Source organism: Podarcis pityusensis, assembly GCF_964106645.2.
Source record: "Podarcis pityusensis genome assembly, chromosome: 5".
Lineage (NCBI taxonomy): Eukaryota > Metazoa > Chordata > Lepidosauria > Squamata > Lacertidae > Podarcis > Podarcis pityusensis.
This window is the reverse complement of record NC_138032.1, coordinates 13,816,458-13,835,604: the sequence shown is the minus strand read 5'-3', so window position 1 is coordinate 13,835,604 and position 19,147 is coordinate 13,816,458. Positions and strand designations below refer to the sequence as shown.

Genomic DNA, 19,147 nt, shown 5'->3' with positions numbered 1-19,147 from the left:
GTGTGAGAGAGAGAGTGCAGCAACCAGTGCTGTTGTTGTTGCTATCAGCATCGTGTTGCTAATGATTCAGGCTCAAAACAGATGTTCATAATGTTACTGGTTTATTAAAAAGGATTATATGCAGCTCGCTGTCAAGTCTCTGAACACAGGCCTGCGGCAGGTTTTCTCCTGGTCCAAGGGAGAAAAAGGAGGATGGTGTGTTGAGGGGTGGTATACAGGTAATTCAAGGTACCTGCAGCCATCTATAGCTCTCCGCTGTTCTGCTTCTTTTTGGAGGAATGAGCTTTTAAGAACTCGCTTAGTGTAAACTAGTTAGACTGCAACATGCACAACAAGTAAGGAAACATGCACTACGATGGAAGTTGGTGCATCACAGCAGTAGAGCTTTCAGGCATTGTGGAGTGGATACGTACGACAAAAAGGGATTTGCTTAGTCTGGCAATCAGATCCTGGCATGTATCTGCTGTTGCCCATCCTTGTATGCTCATGCATACAGAACGCATTCACATTGGGACACCCTTCAAAGAGTTAAGTCAAGAGCCGAGGCTACGATTAAAAAAATAAATAAATGGAGTGACACTTACGTTGATTTCACAATCGCATCGGGAGAGCCCATAATGACCATCTGTGGGTTATGGAATTAATCCAGCTCGTGAAAAGAGATCTCTATGGCCCTCTGGTGAATTAATCATACTTTATTTGAGATCTTCATTTCACATCCAAGAGACAAACACCACATCCGAGATGGCGAGCACAGCGATACCATTTGCAACTCTTTCTAGGCTTTAAAAGTAACATACCAGCCATTAACTTACTTCATTTGTTTGTTTAATGACCTGGAGGAGATTATTTTCAGGACAACAGAGTGTAAAATTTAATTCCGGAAGAGATTTATGGCACAAGGAAACCTTTCTAGAATTTGTATACCATCTTTATCGGGATAATTAATTGCCTGTCGAGAGATTTTTTTTGCCCCAGACATCTTGCTAACAGCTTCCACTCCAACAACTAAGCCAACGTCAGGGCTGCTCGCTTCAGTGGGGCAGAGTACACGAACCGGCTTTAGATCCACATCTTCTGAGGTAAACAAGTGTAAAGGCCTCACTTGCTTCCAGACATTTCCCTTCTTTGGTAACATCTGATACAGCGCAGCAAAGAAACAACCACCATTTTAAAGGATAATGAAGAGTACAAAAATTAGTAGCGAGTCTGAGAAACAATCCATGTACTGTAATAAACCTCTCCTCCCCATTATGCGCGTTACCAGAGAGTTAAGTGTGGGAAGCAGCCGCAGAGAAGCGGCAACCACACCATATGGGGGGACTTTTCAGCTACGTCAGAGGAGGACTGCAAGGACCAACTGGGTGATTATAGCCAAGCGATTTCAAATTAAAAGGAGGACTACCATCAAATGCCAGCTAAAATTGGAATCCTAAGCACTTATCAATCAATTAAAGTATTTATATCCTGGTGGACAGAGTAAATTAAGCTGTCCAAGGTGGCTCACAATGTGAAAAACCCAGCTACGCAATAAAAGAATGGCTGCAACAGCAAATTCGCAGCAGCGGCGAGCAGAACTTCCCCTTGAATTCAAGGGGCCCTCTGCTAAAGCAATATTCACTTAAGCCTCAACTGAGCGAGAGTGGAGAAGATTTTCCTCAAGGAGGAATTTTGGTGCCCCTGTTGAAAAGACCCCGCTCCTGAAAAATCTCCACTGTATTATGTTGTTGTTGTTTAGTCATCTAGTCGTGTCCGACTCTTCGTGACCCCATGGACCAGAGCACGCCAGGCACTCCTGTCTTCCACTGCCTCCCGCAGTTTGGTCAAACTCATGTTTGTAGCTTCGAGAACACTGTCCAACCATCTCGTCCTCTGTCGTCCCCTTCTCCTTGTGCCCTCCATCTTTCCCAACGTCAGGGTCTTTTCCAGGGAGTATTCTCTTCTCACGAGGTGGCCAAAGTATTGGAGCCTCAGCTTCAGGATCTGTCCTTCCAGTGAGCACTCAGGGCTGATTTCCTTCAGAATGGAGAGGTTTGATCTTCTTGCAGTCCATGGGACTCTCAAGAGTCTCCTCCAGCACCATAATTCAAAAGCATCAATTCTTCGGCGATCAGCCTCCCTTATGGTCCAGCTCTCACTTCCATATAGAAAGCAGAAAATGCCAGGGTGACCAGTCAGTCACCACATGCCTTCTCCAGTACCAGCAGAGACTGGTTCATTTGGTCAAATGGTGCATCAGTCTCAGTCTGCCCTCGGCCAACCTCCAATTGCCTGCGTTCTTACAGCCAACTCAGGGCAGTGGTTTGCCTGTTCTGTTCCTCCTCCTCATTCTCAGTGTTGCCTTTGCAGAACTCAGTAGAGATTCGGATGTGGCAAAACTTGAATGAATCGGCTCTGCCTGTCACCGACCCTCCAAGAGTCCCAATTTTCCAGGGCCATTCCTGGATTTACAGAAGCCATCCCGGTTTCTGATTTGATCCCAGAATGTCATGCTTTCCCTTAGGACGTCCCTATTTTCATCAGAGGGTGTTGGAGGGTGTGGAGTTATGTGACCCCCCAAAGCCAAGGAGATAAGATACAACTTTTAGAAGACACCTGAAGGCAGCCCTGTATAGAGAAGTTTTTAAATGTTTAAAGTCTTATGGTGTTTTTATGTATGTTGGAAGCCAACCAGCGTGGAATAGGACATCCCTTTTTTCATCAGGGGATGCGGGGGTTAAACCACAGAGCCTAGGACTTGCCGATCAGAAGGTCGGCGATTTGAAACCCTGCGATGGGGTGAGCTCCCGTTGCTCGGTCCCTGCTCCTGCCAACCTACCAGTTCGAAAGCACGTCAAAGTGCAAGTAGATAAATAGGTACCGCTCCGGCAGGAAGGTAAACAGCGTTTCCATGCGCTGCTCTGGTTTGCCAGAAGCGGCTTAGTCATGCTGGCCACATGAACCGGAAGCTGTACGCTGGCTCCCTCAGCCAATAAAGTGAGATGAGCGCCGCAACCCCAGAGTCGGTTGCAGCTGGACCTAATGGTCAGGGGTCCCTTTACCTTTACCTATTTTCATCAGAGAAATGTTGGAGGGTATGCTGTCATTGGCTCAGCTTCCAGCTATGGTTGGCCTCTCTACTTTTCTGCCTTGCCAGTCCCAAATGGACACCAGGCACTACATATTTCAGTGCATGGCAATGTAGTTCAAAAAGACTTTCCCAAATCCTATACCACACACAAACACACACACCAGTTTTGGAACATACCTGATTCATTCCCACCACACAGCTTAAGACAGAATTCTGGGCCTCTGTGCACCCTGCTAGCAGTTATCCTTTGGCAGTGAGAGTTAAAGGTAATCAATATTAGACTACAGAGGAAGAACTCAAGCATTTTAGAGCGATGCGAAATTCCTGCACGAGGAATGCTGTAGCCTGCTCTCTCGGGATTAGGTGCCGAGGAAATATTCGCTCTCTCGGGATAAATTACAGCCGCTAATTACATTTTGGTCCTCAGACGAAGAGCACGGTTTGATAAACACACACAAAAAGTAGGCCATTTCACAGCCTCTGGGGAGCACTGCATTACCCAGGATGACAAAACGCACCTTTTAAGCCGTTTTTAAACAGCAGAGATCCTACGATAATGAGAATGACTGCAAGTGACTTTGCAAATCAAATGTAAAGGGCTTGCTGAAGTGGAGTACCTGAGCGCTGGGATGTGACTGGAGGAACGTATGGAAAATCAAGAAACAGCACAACGGGGAAGAGAGGATGATGGGAAATCCAGGTGCTTGGAGATCCTGTCCCCTCCCCCTCCCCAAGTAACTAGCAATATGGGTCAATGGATATATGTCTGACTGTTTGGTGTAAGAGGATATAAAATGGTCCAGGTCAGCCCTGGGCATGTTGCCCTTAGAACCTTCATGTATATTCAGCCTGCAACAAAGTTTTCTTGAGAATAAAAGCTTTGTCTCGAGAATGGGGCTTAGAGCTGCTCACCTGGAAACAGCTCCCCCCAGGGAACCTGCTCTAGGCAACCACAGTTCCATTAACCATGTTACATTCTTATAGCTCTCACAGGAGAGCAGATAATGCCAGTCCTGGCAAAGAGATGGGGGTGGATATCATAAAGACACCTACGTTTTCCCCAAACCAAGCAAGGAATGGCACCAGATAAAAGGGCAGTGAGTCCTCCCACTTAATATTCTCTGCTCTCGCCACCATTGCTTACAGCAGTGTCCCTTGAATTTGGGTCCCCAGTTGGACTACAACTCCCATTACCCTCACCCATCACCAATGGTCAGGGATGGTGGGTGTTGTAGTCTGAGGTTGAAGAACACTGGCCTAGAGCTAGGTGGGTGACAGAAATGCAAACAGGTTTACGTTGAGCTGCATTGCATATAGCGACGTGTATTTTCCAGGGTTGGTTGGGGACATCATAATGCTTGCCTTAAAATACATATATCTCTTATTTGGCTCATCTGGAGAAGGATTCTGCTTCTCCTGCCCTTAAAACCCACCAATGCACGTTCCTTGAAGCCTCTTGCCCATATCTCCCTACCTTCTCTCCCACCCTCTTATGTGGCTGTTGGCTCCATCAGTGGTAGCTATACGCCCACCCCCTGCCCCAAGTGCATTTTTAAGGTCTATTTGCACTTAATGTAGGGAGGAGAGATCTTCCACTGCCACCAGTGTCCATCAGCTGTCATGGACTGGCTGGTTGCAGAGGAGGGATGGGAGGCATCAGCTAGGAAACCCTCAAGGGTAGAAGACTCAGAGCCAGGAGATGGGTGGTGGTGGGATGATGATGTGTGGTCAGAGGGAGAAGAGGGAGGAGAAGGGGGGCAGGAGGTGTAAGAAGCTGAAGAGGTTTTAGTGAGCAGGAAGAGGCTGGGGCAGAGAGCAGGCAAGAATCAGAGGCAGCAGCAGAGGGGGCCCAAGCAACAGAGATGAGGCAGGCGGCTGAAGAAGCCAGGGAGTCTCCTGCTGTGACCAGCTCCTCTCCCCCTGGTCTCCCAGAACCAGAAGAGGTATGAAGAGGGTGGAGCAGAGACGGACAAGGCGATGAAGTCTCAGGTTGCTTGAGAAGGACCCGGGGGAGGAGGAGACTTAGAGAGCGGAGGGAAGGCGGGGACCTGGCAACTACCTCACTGGGGCAAGGCCTACCAAGAAAAGTTGCTGTTCCCACTAGGCCTGAGCTGTTTTGGTTTCTTTGAATAAAGAGTTGGTCGACACCAGGTATTCGTTATTGCTGACCTACTCCTAAACCTGGCTCCTCAGTGGGTGGGAGAGTGTGAGAGGAGATATGGACTAAACAGCTCTTGTGTCAGCATCTGGCACGGCCAGGCAAATGCTGGGGCCCCGGGAGGCTTGGGGTCTGAGGCCAGTGTCCTTGAACTGCTCAGCTCTGTAAAGAAGTGCTGTGTGAGGCACCTACGGGTGCTGCTGTGGTCACCAGCATTCTTATTTCCAGTGCTTGTGGGTCTTTTCCCCATTGGTATATCGGGGTGGGGCCCAGAAGCAGTGAAGAAAAGGAGGAGGATGCTGGAACATTGCTAGAGCTGTGTCTGTCCATGGGTCAAGCCAGGCATGGAGGGGAAGGGAGTGCTTGGGTGGGTGGCAACAGGAAAAGCAAGCTGAGGTAGTTTGCTTCCATTGCAGGCTGCCAACTGCCCTGGCCCACAGAGAGGGAGAGAGAGTCTAGGCTGTGGCTTGGAGGAGCCACTAGAAGAGCAGGGACAGCCAAGAAGCACTGCCAATTCTGGCTCTCCGGCTGGCTGCTCTTAAAAAAATGACAATTCTTTCCCAGAGCGAAGTTCAGGAGCGGAGTGCCAGCCCGCCAGTGCCTGGCATGGCAGCCTGTGAGTGGTCTGGGAAGGGGGACAGAGGGCGCTTTGCCCAGGATGCCCTCAAGCCTGCAGATGAGGAGCATATTGTGGGAGGGATCAGACCCTATCACATTGCCTGGTGACATCAGGGTTCTGGTGGCATCCATTCTGGCTCCGAATAAACTGAGTTCAAGATCCACTTCTGAAAGCAATTACAAGCCCACTTGGGTCAGAGATGGTGGCGCTTGGTTTTGCTGCTGCTGCTGCTGTTTCGCAAGTCCTACACGTTTTTCCTTGCTAAACTGGACTCAAACCCTCCTCCTTTGTGCAAGAAGAATCCCTTCTGGGTCACTGCCACCGAAAGAAAATTCAGGTAGGTCCAAGCCAAATTGCTTCCTCCGCCTGCTGTTCTGGAGCCCTGTTCCTCTCAGTGGCTCCTGTCCATTACGTTACATTTTGCTGCCCTGTGCAAAATGCGCCAGCCACACATGGGGGGGGAGGTACGGACATGGTGAGGAAATGGGGTCTCGCTGCAGCCTGGGGCCTAGTGCCGCACTTATTTACACTTTATGGCATCACTTTGTGGGCTTCGATACATAGAAGAATCTGGTCGTACAGCTGTAAATGCCAAGTCCCCAGCAGGCTGGATAGGCTTTTAAATGTGCTAGAAAACCACAAGGGCTTTTCGAAATGTCGCCTCCCTGTGGGATTAATTGTCAAATGCTGGGAAAAAAGAGGGCTAGATGTCAGAAGAGGCTTGTTTGCAGCTTGCACACTTCAGCTGGCAGTCACGCAAAAAATGCTAGATGGGCTGGTTGGTTTTTTTTTTTGTAAACTTAGAAAAATGGGGAGTATTTATATGTGCACGGCAAAGGTCAACGATTGCTACCTGCGAAGGCAGGAACCTGATGATATGAGAGCTGCGCGGCTGCAGCCAAACTCTGCAATGCAACTGGTTTGCTGTTGCTTTTCTCCACTTTGGTGACTGCCACTTGCCGGGAGGAGGGGGACAAATGGAAGAAGAAGAAGAAGAGTTTGGATTTGATATCCCGCTTTATCACTACCCGAAGGAGTCTCAAAGTGGATAACATTCTCCTTTCCCTTCCTCCCCCACAACAAACACTCTGTGAGGTGAGTGGGGCTGAGAGACTTCAGAGAAGTGTGACTAGCCCAAGGTCACCCAGCAGCTGCATGTGGAGGAGCAGAGACGCGAACCCGGTTCCCCAGATTACGAATCTACCGCTCTTAACCACTACACCACACTGACTCTCTTCACACATTGCACACCTTTTCTCTCCAGGGTCAAATTCTAATTGAGGAGAAAGAACATCAAGCCAAGGAGGATGACCAGCTTGGCCCGATCCATCGGCCAAAGGAGGAGAATCTAGAAGGGGCTCGCTTCCCCTTCTACTCACTGCCAGAAAGAACACTCTGTTCCAACTGTCTTGGGACTGCAGAAACAGGGGTGAAAGAAAACTCTGGTCCCAACTGCTGGCCAAGGAACAAGAGCCACCAACTGCTATCTAAGCAAGGTTCTGAGAAAATCAGTGTGGCCTGAAATGGGTGCAAATGCTTTGGGTTTAGCGCTTTGTCCTGAAATTAAAGGACTGATCTCCATCTTCTTCCTCTTTTGCCCCTCCTTTCCACTCCCCTTCCTTTCCGCAGCCTGTCTTGTCAGACCATAAGCCTGTTATCAGGGCCTCCCTCTCGCCCTTATTGATGCGAGCCGTTTCGGTAGAGTGGTACCTCGGTTATGAACTTAATACATTCCGGAAGTCCATTCCTAAACCGAAACTGTTCTTAAACTGAGGTGCGCTTTCCCTAATGAGGCCTCCCGCCGCTGGTGCCCTTCCACCATTCAGATTCCGTTCTTAGACCGAGGTAAAGTTCGCAAACCAGGACACTATTTCCGGTTTTGAGGAGTTCGTAATCGAATTGTTCTTAAACAGGACTGTTCTTAAACCGAGGTACCACTGTAATTGAAAAGCCGGATAAAAAAAGCAACTTATTAACTCAGGAGCCATCCGAAAGGAAGGATAAAAAGCAGGATTTAAAAACAACCAGTTAACCATCCTGTCCTGTCTGGGCTGTGTCCCTTCAGACAGCAGGTGAACTGAACCCTCCTCCAGACGAAAATGCCTCTGAATACCCGTTGCTGGGAAGAAGAAGCACGGAGAGCTTTGCTGCACTCAGGTCCTCCTTATAGGCCTTCCATAGGAAACTGGCTGGTCCCTGTGAGGTCAAGATGCTACTATTTTTGTGGGATGTGGTTCAGTGGCAGAGTATCTGCTTTGAACGCAGAAGGTCTGACTTGGTACAAGGTGGCTTCCCATGCTCCTATCCAGACCTGAATGTGTGCCCTAATTTCCGGGTAAATGGACTGGGGTGTGTGTGTGTTGAAACGGCCTTGGCCCAGTATACCTGAAGGAGCGTCTCCACCCCCATCGTTCTGCCCGGACGCTGAGGTCCAATGCCGAGGGCCTTCTGGCGGTTCCCTCATTGCGAGAAGCAAAGCAAGGGCCTTTTCGGTAGTGGCGCCCGGCCTGTGGAATGCCCTCCCATCAGATGTCAAAGAGATAAACAACTACCTAACATTCAGAAGACATCTTAAGGCAGCCCCGTTCAGGGAAGTTTTTAATGTATGACATATTAGTGTATTTTTGGTCTTTGTGGAAGCCGCTCAGAGTGGCTGGGGAAACCCAGCCAGATGGGCGGGGTACAAATAAATTATTATTATTATTATTATTATTATTATTATTATTATTATTACAAAACAGAGGGGACAACTGCACAGTGACATTTCCATCAGTGCACATCCTCTCGATGACCCTTCTTTTGATGCAGCCTCCAGCTTCAACATCTCTGCAACTTTAACTAGCCACCCGCTGATGATTAAGAGATCTTGGTGCCATCATTATGGCTGAAGCTGCACATGAGCAAACAGTTCCCAGCAGTGGTAATCCAATTTCTCTTATTTTCTACTATATATATATGTTTGGTGTGTGTGTGTGTGTGTGTGGCAGGGTAGGGTGGGGGGGTTCAGAGCTGCCACACACCCATCTGATAAAGATGCTTAAATAATGGGCGCTGCTTTTCTGTTTTCTTTTCTCCACTTTTGGCCGCTTATGTCAGTTTTATAGCAGCGTTATGGAAACATGACAGGGAAGCGAAAATCTGATTATGCCTAAATCCTGGCCCATTATGTGATTATTATGAGCCACAGCACAGCGGGAGTTACAGCGCTACGATAGAAGGGATTTCCAATATAATTAGATCAGATTGGCAGCACCAAAGAAATCAGGGCAGAACATTACGATGGCTTTCCTGTAAATGCCAGTAGCCGCGGCTTCCCGTCAGTGCGCACCTGGTAGGTGTAAACGCTCCACTTCTGTGGTGGTCCCTCTAGCAGATGCTATCGTTTTCTCTCTCCTACGCTGAGCTGTGGGGTTATATCCCAAGGGGTTCTGTGGCAGTCATTTTGGGCAAAGGTGGAATGCTAGGCTCGTAAGCTTGGAAGAGATGAAAAAGCCTACTGGACAGTTGTACTAGATGCCAGGAAGTTTCAAGGCTCAGCCAGGTACTGGTGACAGGGAGCGGCCACCGAGACTGTTATGTACTGAAGCTCTCACCCTGGGCCAGCAGGGGGATACTGTAGATAGTTATACAAATAAGGGATCGAAAGTGACGTTCAGTGATTGGATAGTTTGAGAAAATTGTTACAGTTACGTTGTACTGGAGCTCTATATAAGCAGGCTGACTGAACCCTTCAGTTCAGTTCTGGCCTGGCCTGTGAATAAACAAGAGCTGTTTGAAGAATCGCTGTGTCGTCTGATATGTTCACCCACAACTTAACAGAGACCATATTAACACTGGTCATGAAAGACCTACATTGGTTCCCAGCACGTTTCCGAGCACAATTCAAAGTGTTGGTGCTGACCTTTAAAGCCCTAAACGGCCTTGGTCCTGTATACCTGAAGGAGCGTCTCCACCCCCATCATTCTGCCCAGACGCTGAAGTCCAGTGCTGTGGGCCTTCTGGCGGTTCCTTCACTCCGAGAAGTGAGGTTACAGGGAACCAGGCATCCTGTGGAACGCCCTCCCATCAGATGTCAAGGAAGCAAACAACTATCTGACTTTTAAAAGACATCTGAAGGCAGCCCTGTTTAGGGAAGTTTTTAATGTTTGATGTTTTGTCGCATACACACACACACACGTACAGTGGTACCTCCGGTTACAGACGCTTCAGGTTACAGACGCTTCAGGTTACAGACTCCGCTAACCCAGAAATAGTACCTCAGGTTAAGAACTGCTTCAGGATGAGAACAGAAATTGTGTGCTGGCGGCGCGGTGGCAGCGGGAGGCCCCATTAGCTAAAGTGTTACCTCAGGTTAAGAACAGTTTCAGGTTAAGAACAGACCTCCAGAACAAATTAAGTTCTTAACCTGAGATACCCCCCCCCTGTGTATATATATATATATATATATATATATATATATATATACACATATATTCTGTTGGGAACTGCCCAGAGTGGCTGGGGAAACCCAGCCAGGTGGGCAGGGTATAAATAATGAATTATTATTATTATTATTATTATTATTATTATTATTATTAATTACAGTAACAATGATCCCAGTATTTATATACCACTTAATATACGAAATCCCTAAGCGGTCTGCATAAAAGCCCACAAGAACGTTAGGAAAATGAAAAAGTGAGGGGAATGGGACTCTCTGCTGGCCACCAGGCAAGGGCTTGTTCCACCTGCCTCACTCCACCCTCCACCCTTCAGAGCCCCAGGAGCTTTCAGAAGGAATGTTCGACAGTCATTATGTGAATGTGTCTTTTGATGAACTGAGTGGAGGACTCTGAGTCATGGGGTTGGGGAGGGAGTGTGTGGATTCAGCAGTGCTTAACTTGTCTTTGGTTTTTTGGTTGTTAATGTTGTTAATATTACTTTGTGGCTTATGAATGCTGACAGTGCTTTTCTGGGGGTGGGGTGGGGTATGCATACCCCTAAACATTTTGTGAATCTAAGTTTGGCCTCACTGAGGGGCTGTATTTCAATATGAGTAGGAACATGAGAGTACCCCTAAACATTCTTTTTAAGAGAAAAAGCACCGAGTGCTGTAATGATTTGTGATTTTTTAAATAATAAGACTTTTCTTGTGGTTGTCCTGCTTAATCTGTTTTCTAAGTTGCTTTGTTAGTAGGGTTATAGAAAGTGGTTGTTTTGCGGATGGTTTGTTGACCATTTTAAATGATTTATGCTGCACTTGTGAAGTACTGTGTTATTATTTATTGTACGTGTGCTGCTTTGCGACTCAAAGCGGCGTAGAAGTATAATGAATGAAAAGAAAAATCCATGTACTGCATTATAACCAAGCATGCAAAGAAATACATGAGTAAAAACAGAGAATCGATTGATAAAACGTTCGATTAAATATCTATAAATAATAAAACAGAGCGGTGTGGTGAATCTTGTGCGCAAGGGAAAGCCTACTTAAATCGATGGTATACAAAAGGCAGTGATTTCTCCACACACTGATCCTTCTTCCAGGCAAGCTAGAGCCACTATCACCTTCCAAGGACACATTCCAGCCATTCCAAAGGAAGGTGTTTCCGCTGTGAGTGTTTGTGGTCTGAGGCCTTCATTTGAGCCCTGGGCCTGAAGTTCCCCATCCATGTTCTCCATGAATGACTCTCTGAAAAGGAGCTTCTCCTTTACACCATAATCTAGGGCAGGGTTCACCAAACTTGGGTTTCCAGATGTAGTTGGACTACAACTCCCATCCTCCCTAGCTAGTTGTCAGGGATGATGGGAACTGTAGTCCCCAAACAACCAGAGACCCAAGATTGGGAATCCCTGATCTAGGGTGCCCTTAAGGATTCTGGTGAAGCTAAGTCAGGGCTTTGGTGACCACCATTCCTCCAAGTGCCCTTGTCATGGCTACCTAACGCTTGCACTCTCCCCATTATCTCACCCAACTCCCCTCGGGGCCCCTACCTACCTCGAGGGCTGTTCTGAACTGTCCTGCTGCCACAGCATACTTCTTCTGCCTGTAGCAAGTGCTGGCATCCTTCAAGGACACCTGAAGCCACTTGTCTATCTGTGGTTGCCTGCTCATGCTAGGCAGCCTTGGGGAATCTACATTTGCAGACCCTGTGCATTTGGCCTGAGTGTTGGTTGGGGCCACTTGAGCTGCCAGAAACTCATAGGTGACGTCTTCCTCGTCTGTGTACACCAACTTCATTTCGACCTCCATCAGGCTTTTTAGGGGGATGTGGGGCAGCAGCACAGGGAGGGTCTGGTTCTCTGGCTCCATCAAGCGTTGTTCCTTCCTCACGCCTGGCTTATCGTTGCTTTCCGACTTTCTTTTCAGGACCAACCTGTCCAGATCGTGACCTTGTTTTTCCCTGACATTGCTCTTCCCGGCTTTCAGCTTCTCCAGCGCGTTTTCCACAACCGCTGCCCCCGAGGTACTTCTAACCTCTTGCAAAGCTTCCGGAACGTCATTCAGCCGGTACGCCGTTCCTCTCAGCTCCTCCTTTCGGCACATTTCGCTTGCGATGTTCTCAAAGCGCGTGCTGTTTGCCGGCTCCATGACTCACAGAAAAGCTAGACTCCAACTCCTGAGGGTGGTTCGAGGGGGGAGGGAGAAGGCAAAAGAGGTGGGAAAGTTTACAGTTCTGAGCTTTGCAAATAAAGGATGCAGAGCAAATGTTTTATTCAATTTGCCCACAGCTGGCACCATTTGAAGTCAACAATCAGCTATGGTTAGCAAAGAGCAGAGTTCCCCCCTCCCTCCTTTCTTTTGAAAGACTTTGGAATTATACCCTCCATTGAAAATAAGCCGAGTTGCCTCCATAGCTGTTATTTAACACGTATTGCAAAATGGTATTTTGACTGATTAGAAGAAATCAGTCAAAATGGTATTTCAGTACTGACCTACCCACTCCTGGGCTCTGCCAAGACTCTTCCTTTTGGAACCCTGTTGTCTTACAGTTCACACACTGGCCAAGGGGTGAGGTTTTCAGGGGGTGAAATAAGTGGCTTTTGGGACTTGCAATGAGGAGAAGCGGGTTCAAAGCCCGACGTAGCTTGCTGTGTGACCTTCTTTCAGCCTGCCCTCAAAGTCCTGTAGGTAAATAACAACCTACCTCGCCAGGTTGTTGCAGGGAGAAAATACGCTAACCCCATTTTATGCTATTATGAGGCTCCAGGAGAAAGAGTGGGATACATAGAGAGAGAAAGAGAAAGGTGGGCAGTGAAGTAATGGTGGTGTTTGATGCACCCACTTCAATCTCCTTTTCAAAAATTACCAGGATGGCATGAGAAGGGGAGTGTATTCTAACAGGGCTAGCCAATGTGGTTTCTTCTAATCAGATTCAAGAAGCATGTCCAGTGATCAGGGGTGATGGCTCAGTAGCCTGGATAGCTCAGTCGGTGAGAGCATGGTGCTGATAACACCAAGGTTGCAGGTTTGATCCCCATATGGGATGGCTGCATATTCATTCCTGTATTGCAGGGGGTTGGAATAGACGATCCTCAGGTCCCTTCCAATGCTATGATTATATGGAGGGCTCCAAGGTAAAATTGGAAAAGGTGATCAGTTCACAACCTCTGTGAGGGGAATAACAGACACCTAACTCACAGTGTGGCTGAGCTAAAAAAAGAGGCGACATTGATCTTTCACTCCTGTCTAATGCAGGGCATGGCCTGGCCAAAATACCTAGAAGCCCCATTGGTTTCAATAAGGTAAAGGGACCTCTGACCATTAGGTCCAGTCGTGATCGACTCTGGGGTTGTGGCACTCATCTCGCTTTATTGGCCGAGGGAGCCAGCGTTTGTCCGCATACAGCTTCTGGGTCATGTGGCCAGATGACTAAGTCGCTTCTAGCGAACCAGAGCAGCACACCTTCCCGCCGGAGCGGCACCTATTTATCTACTTGCACTTTGACATGCTTTCGAACTGCTAGGTTGGCAGGAATTTGGTTTCAATGGGTGGGATTTTTTTTTTTTTTGCAGGTTTGTAACTTTCCCATGGATATCAATAGGACTCATAACAGTGCTTCATTCTAGCTGGGTGTTGCCCGGGTTTCGTCAGCCTTCTGGGGATAGTGGCCACATTTGGAATTTTGGGGGTGTACCCTGAGCATCCATCGCAAAAGGGCTGCTGTGGGGTAGGGGGAGTCCAATACAGAAGAAGCAGGAAAAGAGGGCATGCACGACCCACCTGTGGGATGTAATCCATTGGTGCAGTCAAATGCAACATTCCTTATTTCCCTAGAGTGGCACAGGCAAGGGGACATCCAGTCTGTGTAACTTCCTGTTCCACTGGTCTGGAGCATCTTCCCCCTGCATGTGACCTGGGAGATGGGCGTGGCTCTGGCTGACTCCTTAAAAGAGCCGAGTCATGCAGCCATTTTCTCACTTGCAGTCTTCTTGTTTTTCCTCTTGTCTTGCTTGCTGTTCTTTTGCTGTCATGCTGCTCTCCTGCAGCCATTTTGTTGTCTTAATGTCATTTTGCTGTCTGCTGGCTCTCAGCCAGCAGCATGTGAGTTCAGTCTCCATATGAGCTCAACTCACACTGTTTATGTAACTAACAAGCTTTCATATCGTGAACTGAAATGTGAGTAAACTTTTTGTTACTTTACTCAGAAAGACTCTCGTGTCTTTATTCTTTTAAGAGGGATTAAAGGGGACACCAGGAAATAATCCTAACTAAGAGATTCAAATGAATCTGCAAACTAGCTTCCAGCTATATTGAGGGGAATTTGCTCTGCTACATCACTCACTTATTCAGTATATCCTTCCCTACCTTCCTTAACATTCCCACACCACCTGCCCCCATCAGCCACCCTCTTTAATGGAACAAAACCCACTTGCCTCAGCTGCCACCACACAGAGATAAACTCTTTGCGCCTCTCCTCTGTACAGAAAGTGTCTGGGTGTCCAACCCTGGTACCAAAAGAATTATGGGCATGCTTAAGTTTCATTGGTAGTCGATGTGGGGATAGACCCCATGCACAGTGGTGCCACCCCCATGTGAAAGAAAAGGAGGAGTTTTGCCCCTAAGTCACTGGCCCATGGTGCAGTTTGAGCATTTAGAGTTCTCCAAGTGCAATTTGTGTGGGCAAACTGATCACTCGGCAGTCTCACGGAGTGACTGCTAGCAAATCATTACTTTGGTCCGATAAATATTTCCCTGATCAATTTTGATCCAACTGCCCATTCTTTCAGGAAAGGTGTGCTGGAAAAATTGCGTTCCTCATAAGTGCATTGCGGCTGAAAGCATAATTCTAGTCATAAACAGTGAGTGAAAGGATCTTCCTTTTAACCTAAAAGGTTCATAATGAAGATAGCAGTGCAGGGATGAAAAGGAAGACTACCAAACAGTATTTGCAGAGAGCAATTTCTCCCAGATTGACTTTGTGTGTTCCCTAAAGTGCCTTTATTTGGCTGATGCCATCAAGCATCCTGATCTTTGTATTTTCTTTTTGGAATTAACTCTTTTTGTTGTCGTTGGTGCGGACAATGATAGGTTGCAGAACTGACAAGAATGGGAAAAAATTCCAACTAAAAAAAAATGACCCATTTTAAATGGGGCAGGGCAGGGACAGAAAATGGTACCGTGTCACACTTCTGCCTTTTAAAACAATGTAATTTTAGCTCCTTGCACATTCCACTCTTACTTGGGAGAAGAAGAGGGGGTTGGGGTTGAAATCTAAAGGGGGAAAGGAGTCCTTTATAAAGCTTCCCTCCCTCAGTCCAGTCTACATTTGGCACGCTGGCCCTGTCGGTTTTGTGCGTGCGCGCTATTTCATTCAATCACAAGTGTGGTTCTGCTTTCAGTACATTTCTTATTGCTAAAGACCAGGTCACATTAAAAGAGCACCTGCAGCTAAGTCACATTGACACTTCTGATCGCCTTGCTGTAAAATTGGGCTATCAAGAGTGACCCTGTCGCAGTCTTTCTAATATGACCTTTATACTTCCTCCCTCCTAAGGCTCTTTCTTTTTTTTTGGAAAAACAATTCTGCACTTACTGGGGAAAAAATGTGAATGTTGGATTTTGCCCTATACCACGTCAGACTCATTGGCCCATCGATCTCAGGATCAGGGCCAGTCCAGAGCATTTTGCTGCTAGAGGAAAAAAATAAAAATACCACATACCCCTGCTGCTGCTGCCTCATCTTCCACCTCCTCTGTGTGCCTACAGCCCACCTCTGCCCACCCACTCTTGCCTGCCCACCCACTGCCTTGGGTAGTCCATTATTAGTCGTCTGGGCTAAGTCAACGGTTGACAAAGCCTTGGGTCTATTTTTGTTGTTGTTGGAAAAAGGCACCTACACTATCAGCCATCATCACATCTTGAGGAAACGAATCTCGTCTGTTACTTTTGCATCGCCAGAACTGCTTACATTTGTTTGCCTTAATTCCTGCTGCCAATCAATTTAATTGATTGAGTTCTGGGGTGGTTTTTTTTGTTAGCGAGAGAGAGAGAGAGAGAGAGAGAGAGGACGCCTCCTCACAGCCTTGACTGTTAATTTTAGCAGCAAAGCCGTGAAGCTATGTGAAGCGGAGCCCAAACGACCCACCATTTAAAAAAATAAAATTGCCCTGGTACTCAGACATTGATCTCCACTCTGAATTTTGTACATTCTATCATGCAGCTCTTACAAGTGTTAGCTAGGCGCTCAATTTAGTAGTAACATAATACAAGTCATTACTAAGCAGTGCTGGCCCTACCATTAGGCAGAGTGAGATGGCGGATTCAAGCAGCTGATTGGCAAGGGCAGCAAATTTGGATGTATTATTCTCGAATTTTTAGCGGAAAGGGAGGAAAGAGAGTGGGATTATTTGTCTCCAGGGTCAAAATAACTCTACCAGCCTTGGAGACTATGCACTTAAGTCTGCCAGGTGAAAAGCACCCTGGGGGCAGGAACAATTTGTCTCTCCACCACAGGGTGCTTCCTTTAATCTGTCCTGAGTTATAGAATCATAGAACTGTAGAGTTGGAAGGGACCCCAAGGTTCATCTAGTCCAACCCCCCCACAATGCAGGAATCCTGCCCACAGCCGTCCCTGGGTGGGCTTGAACCACCAACCTTCCAGTCAACAGCCAGACCTACTGACCCACTGTGCTACAGGAGGGCTTCTAACATTTTCTGAACCTTCCAACAGTCTTATCAATTTCATTCCCTCCCCCTCTTTCTTTTTTTTCTTTCTCCTTCTGTGTTGGAACTCCTATTTGGGGACTTCCCTGGCTTTTTTCTGGCCATGTAGGACCAGTCTGGATAGTCAGGCTTGGTGAAGACTTGACGTTTTTATCCCCCCAAAAGTTTTTGATTGAGTTCCACTGAAATGAGGCTGCATTTTAATGTTTTAATGTTGTATTTTAATCTTGTTTTTTACGCTGTATTCTAATCAATTGTTTTTATATTTGGTGTTAGCTGCCCTCAGCTCGGCCTTGGCTGGGGAGGGCAGGGTATAAATAAAATTTATTACTACTACTACTATTATTATTTATTATTAGCCCCTTCTTTCTTCTTCTCTTCTTTGGCGATCACTCATAGCCGAATAAGATTGTCTTCCATGAACACGGCCTAATTGCCTTTAGGCAACTCTTCCAATAAATTGTTTCCTTCACTGATTCGTGTGTTGTAACAAGGGACAAAGAGATGCATCACCAGAATCCTACTGAGTGGCATCAAATATCTTCTTCTTCTTCTCTGGTGATCACTCGTAGCCGAGTAAGATCGTCTTCCATGAACACAGTTTTAACAATGAGTCCATAAATGACTGTGGAGGCCAATTCTGGATCCACACGTCCTTCCACAGTGGGGACATAGGATTCCGGGTGGGAGTTGATCACGGTGAGGGTTTGCCAAACGTGCCTTACTCTTAGTATCTTTCTCCCTATGAGTTCGAGCATCTTCAAAGTCCATTAGTCTTAGGTTGGTGCTTAAGTCCATCCATTTCAGTAGTTTTAGTATGACTAATCTTGGATATGACCCTGAGGTCCAGCTATGAGGGCCTTCTGGTGGTTCCCTCACTGTGAGAAGTGAAGTTACAGGGAACCAGGCAGAGGACTTTCTTGGTAGTGGTGCCTGCCCTGTGGAACGCCCTTCCATCAGATGTCAAGGAAATAAACAACTATCTGACTTTTAGAAGACACCTGAAGGCAGCCCTGAAGGGAAGTTTTTTATGTCTGATGTTTTATTGTATTTTTAATATTTTGTTGGGAGCCGCCCAGAGTGGCTGGGGAAGCCCAGCTGGAAGGGTGACGTATAAATAATAAATTATTTATTGTTGTTGTTATTATTATTATTATTATTATTATTATTAATTATCATCATCATCATTATAACCTTTAACTTTTGGTCAGCAGAGTTCCCACTCTCTTAATTATTCTACCCTTTTTCTGTACCTGTCCTAACCCTGTGATGCCCTCTTTTTGTGATTGGCCCACCAGACTGTTTCGTCTTCCCAATAGATTTGCCCAGCAATGGATGAAGTGGTGGAGCAGATCTATGAAGCTGTCCACTTAGTACTGGTCTCACTATAGCATGACAGGCCTGGGGCAAGGCAGGGTGATGGTCTGGCTGCACAGATGGACCAGCAGGGATGCTGGATTGGCTCTGCTGGTGCAACGTGGAGGTCCAACCTTGCTGCTGCCCTTCCCTACCTCAGCCCCATCCAGGTACGTATCCAGGTACATGATTGCTGCCAGTGTGGGTTCATCCACTCTTCCATTTGCCCTGGCACTTTCCCCCAGAAAAACCCAGGGCTTAGTGCTGAACCAGATCAGGTTTTCCATGGATCGACATTTATTTTGATTTAGCACTAAAGAATGTGTTTTCTGGGGGGACGTGGTGGGGCAGAGGTAAAATCACTTGGTCACATGCTTTTTAGGCCCAAGATAAGCAGATGTGCAGATGATCCTTGTTTGGAGTGTGGTGCCTGCTTCCTTTGAAGACTTTTGGTGTCACCTAAAGCGCTTATTTGCAGTATATACACCAGGCATAGGCAAACTTGGCCCTCCAGATGTTTTGGGTCTACAACTCCCACCATCCCTAGCTAACAGGACCAGTGGTCAGGGATGATGGGAGTTGTAGTCTCAAAACATCTGGAGGGCTGAGTTTGCCAATTTTAGGTTTATTTTAGTTATTAAGATTTAACATATATTTTAAAATGCTGCTATATCTGTATTGGGATATTGTATGTGGTCTAAACCACAGAGCCTAGGGCTTGCCGATCAGAAGGTTGCTGGTTCAAATCCCCGCGATGGGGTGAGCTCCCGTTGCTCGGTCCCAGCTCCTGCCAACCTCCTG

At 47.1% G+C, this 19,147-nt stretch overlaps 1 protein-coding gene and 1 long non-coding RNA gene across 2 annotated transcripts in view; both read right to left on the bottom strand.

Annotated features, from left to right (window-relative positions):
• Positions 1-19,147, bottom strand: part of LOC308478528 — a 578,068-nt gene that overhangs the window by 226,385 nt on the left and 332,536 nt on the right. The gene's annotated exons all lie outside the window — the stretch shown is intronic.
• The window catches only part of SPATA16 (spermatogenesis associated 16), a 147,035-nt gene that overhangs the window by 121,484 nt on the left and 6,404 nt on the right, over positions 1-19,147 (bottom strand). The window contains 1 exon segment of the mRNA XM_081008379.1: positions 11,822-12,443. Coding sequence (XP_080864505.1) covers positions 11,822-12,415 — 594 coding nt within the window. The 5' untranslated portion in view covers positions 12,416-12,443.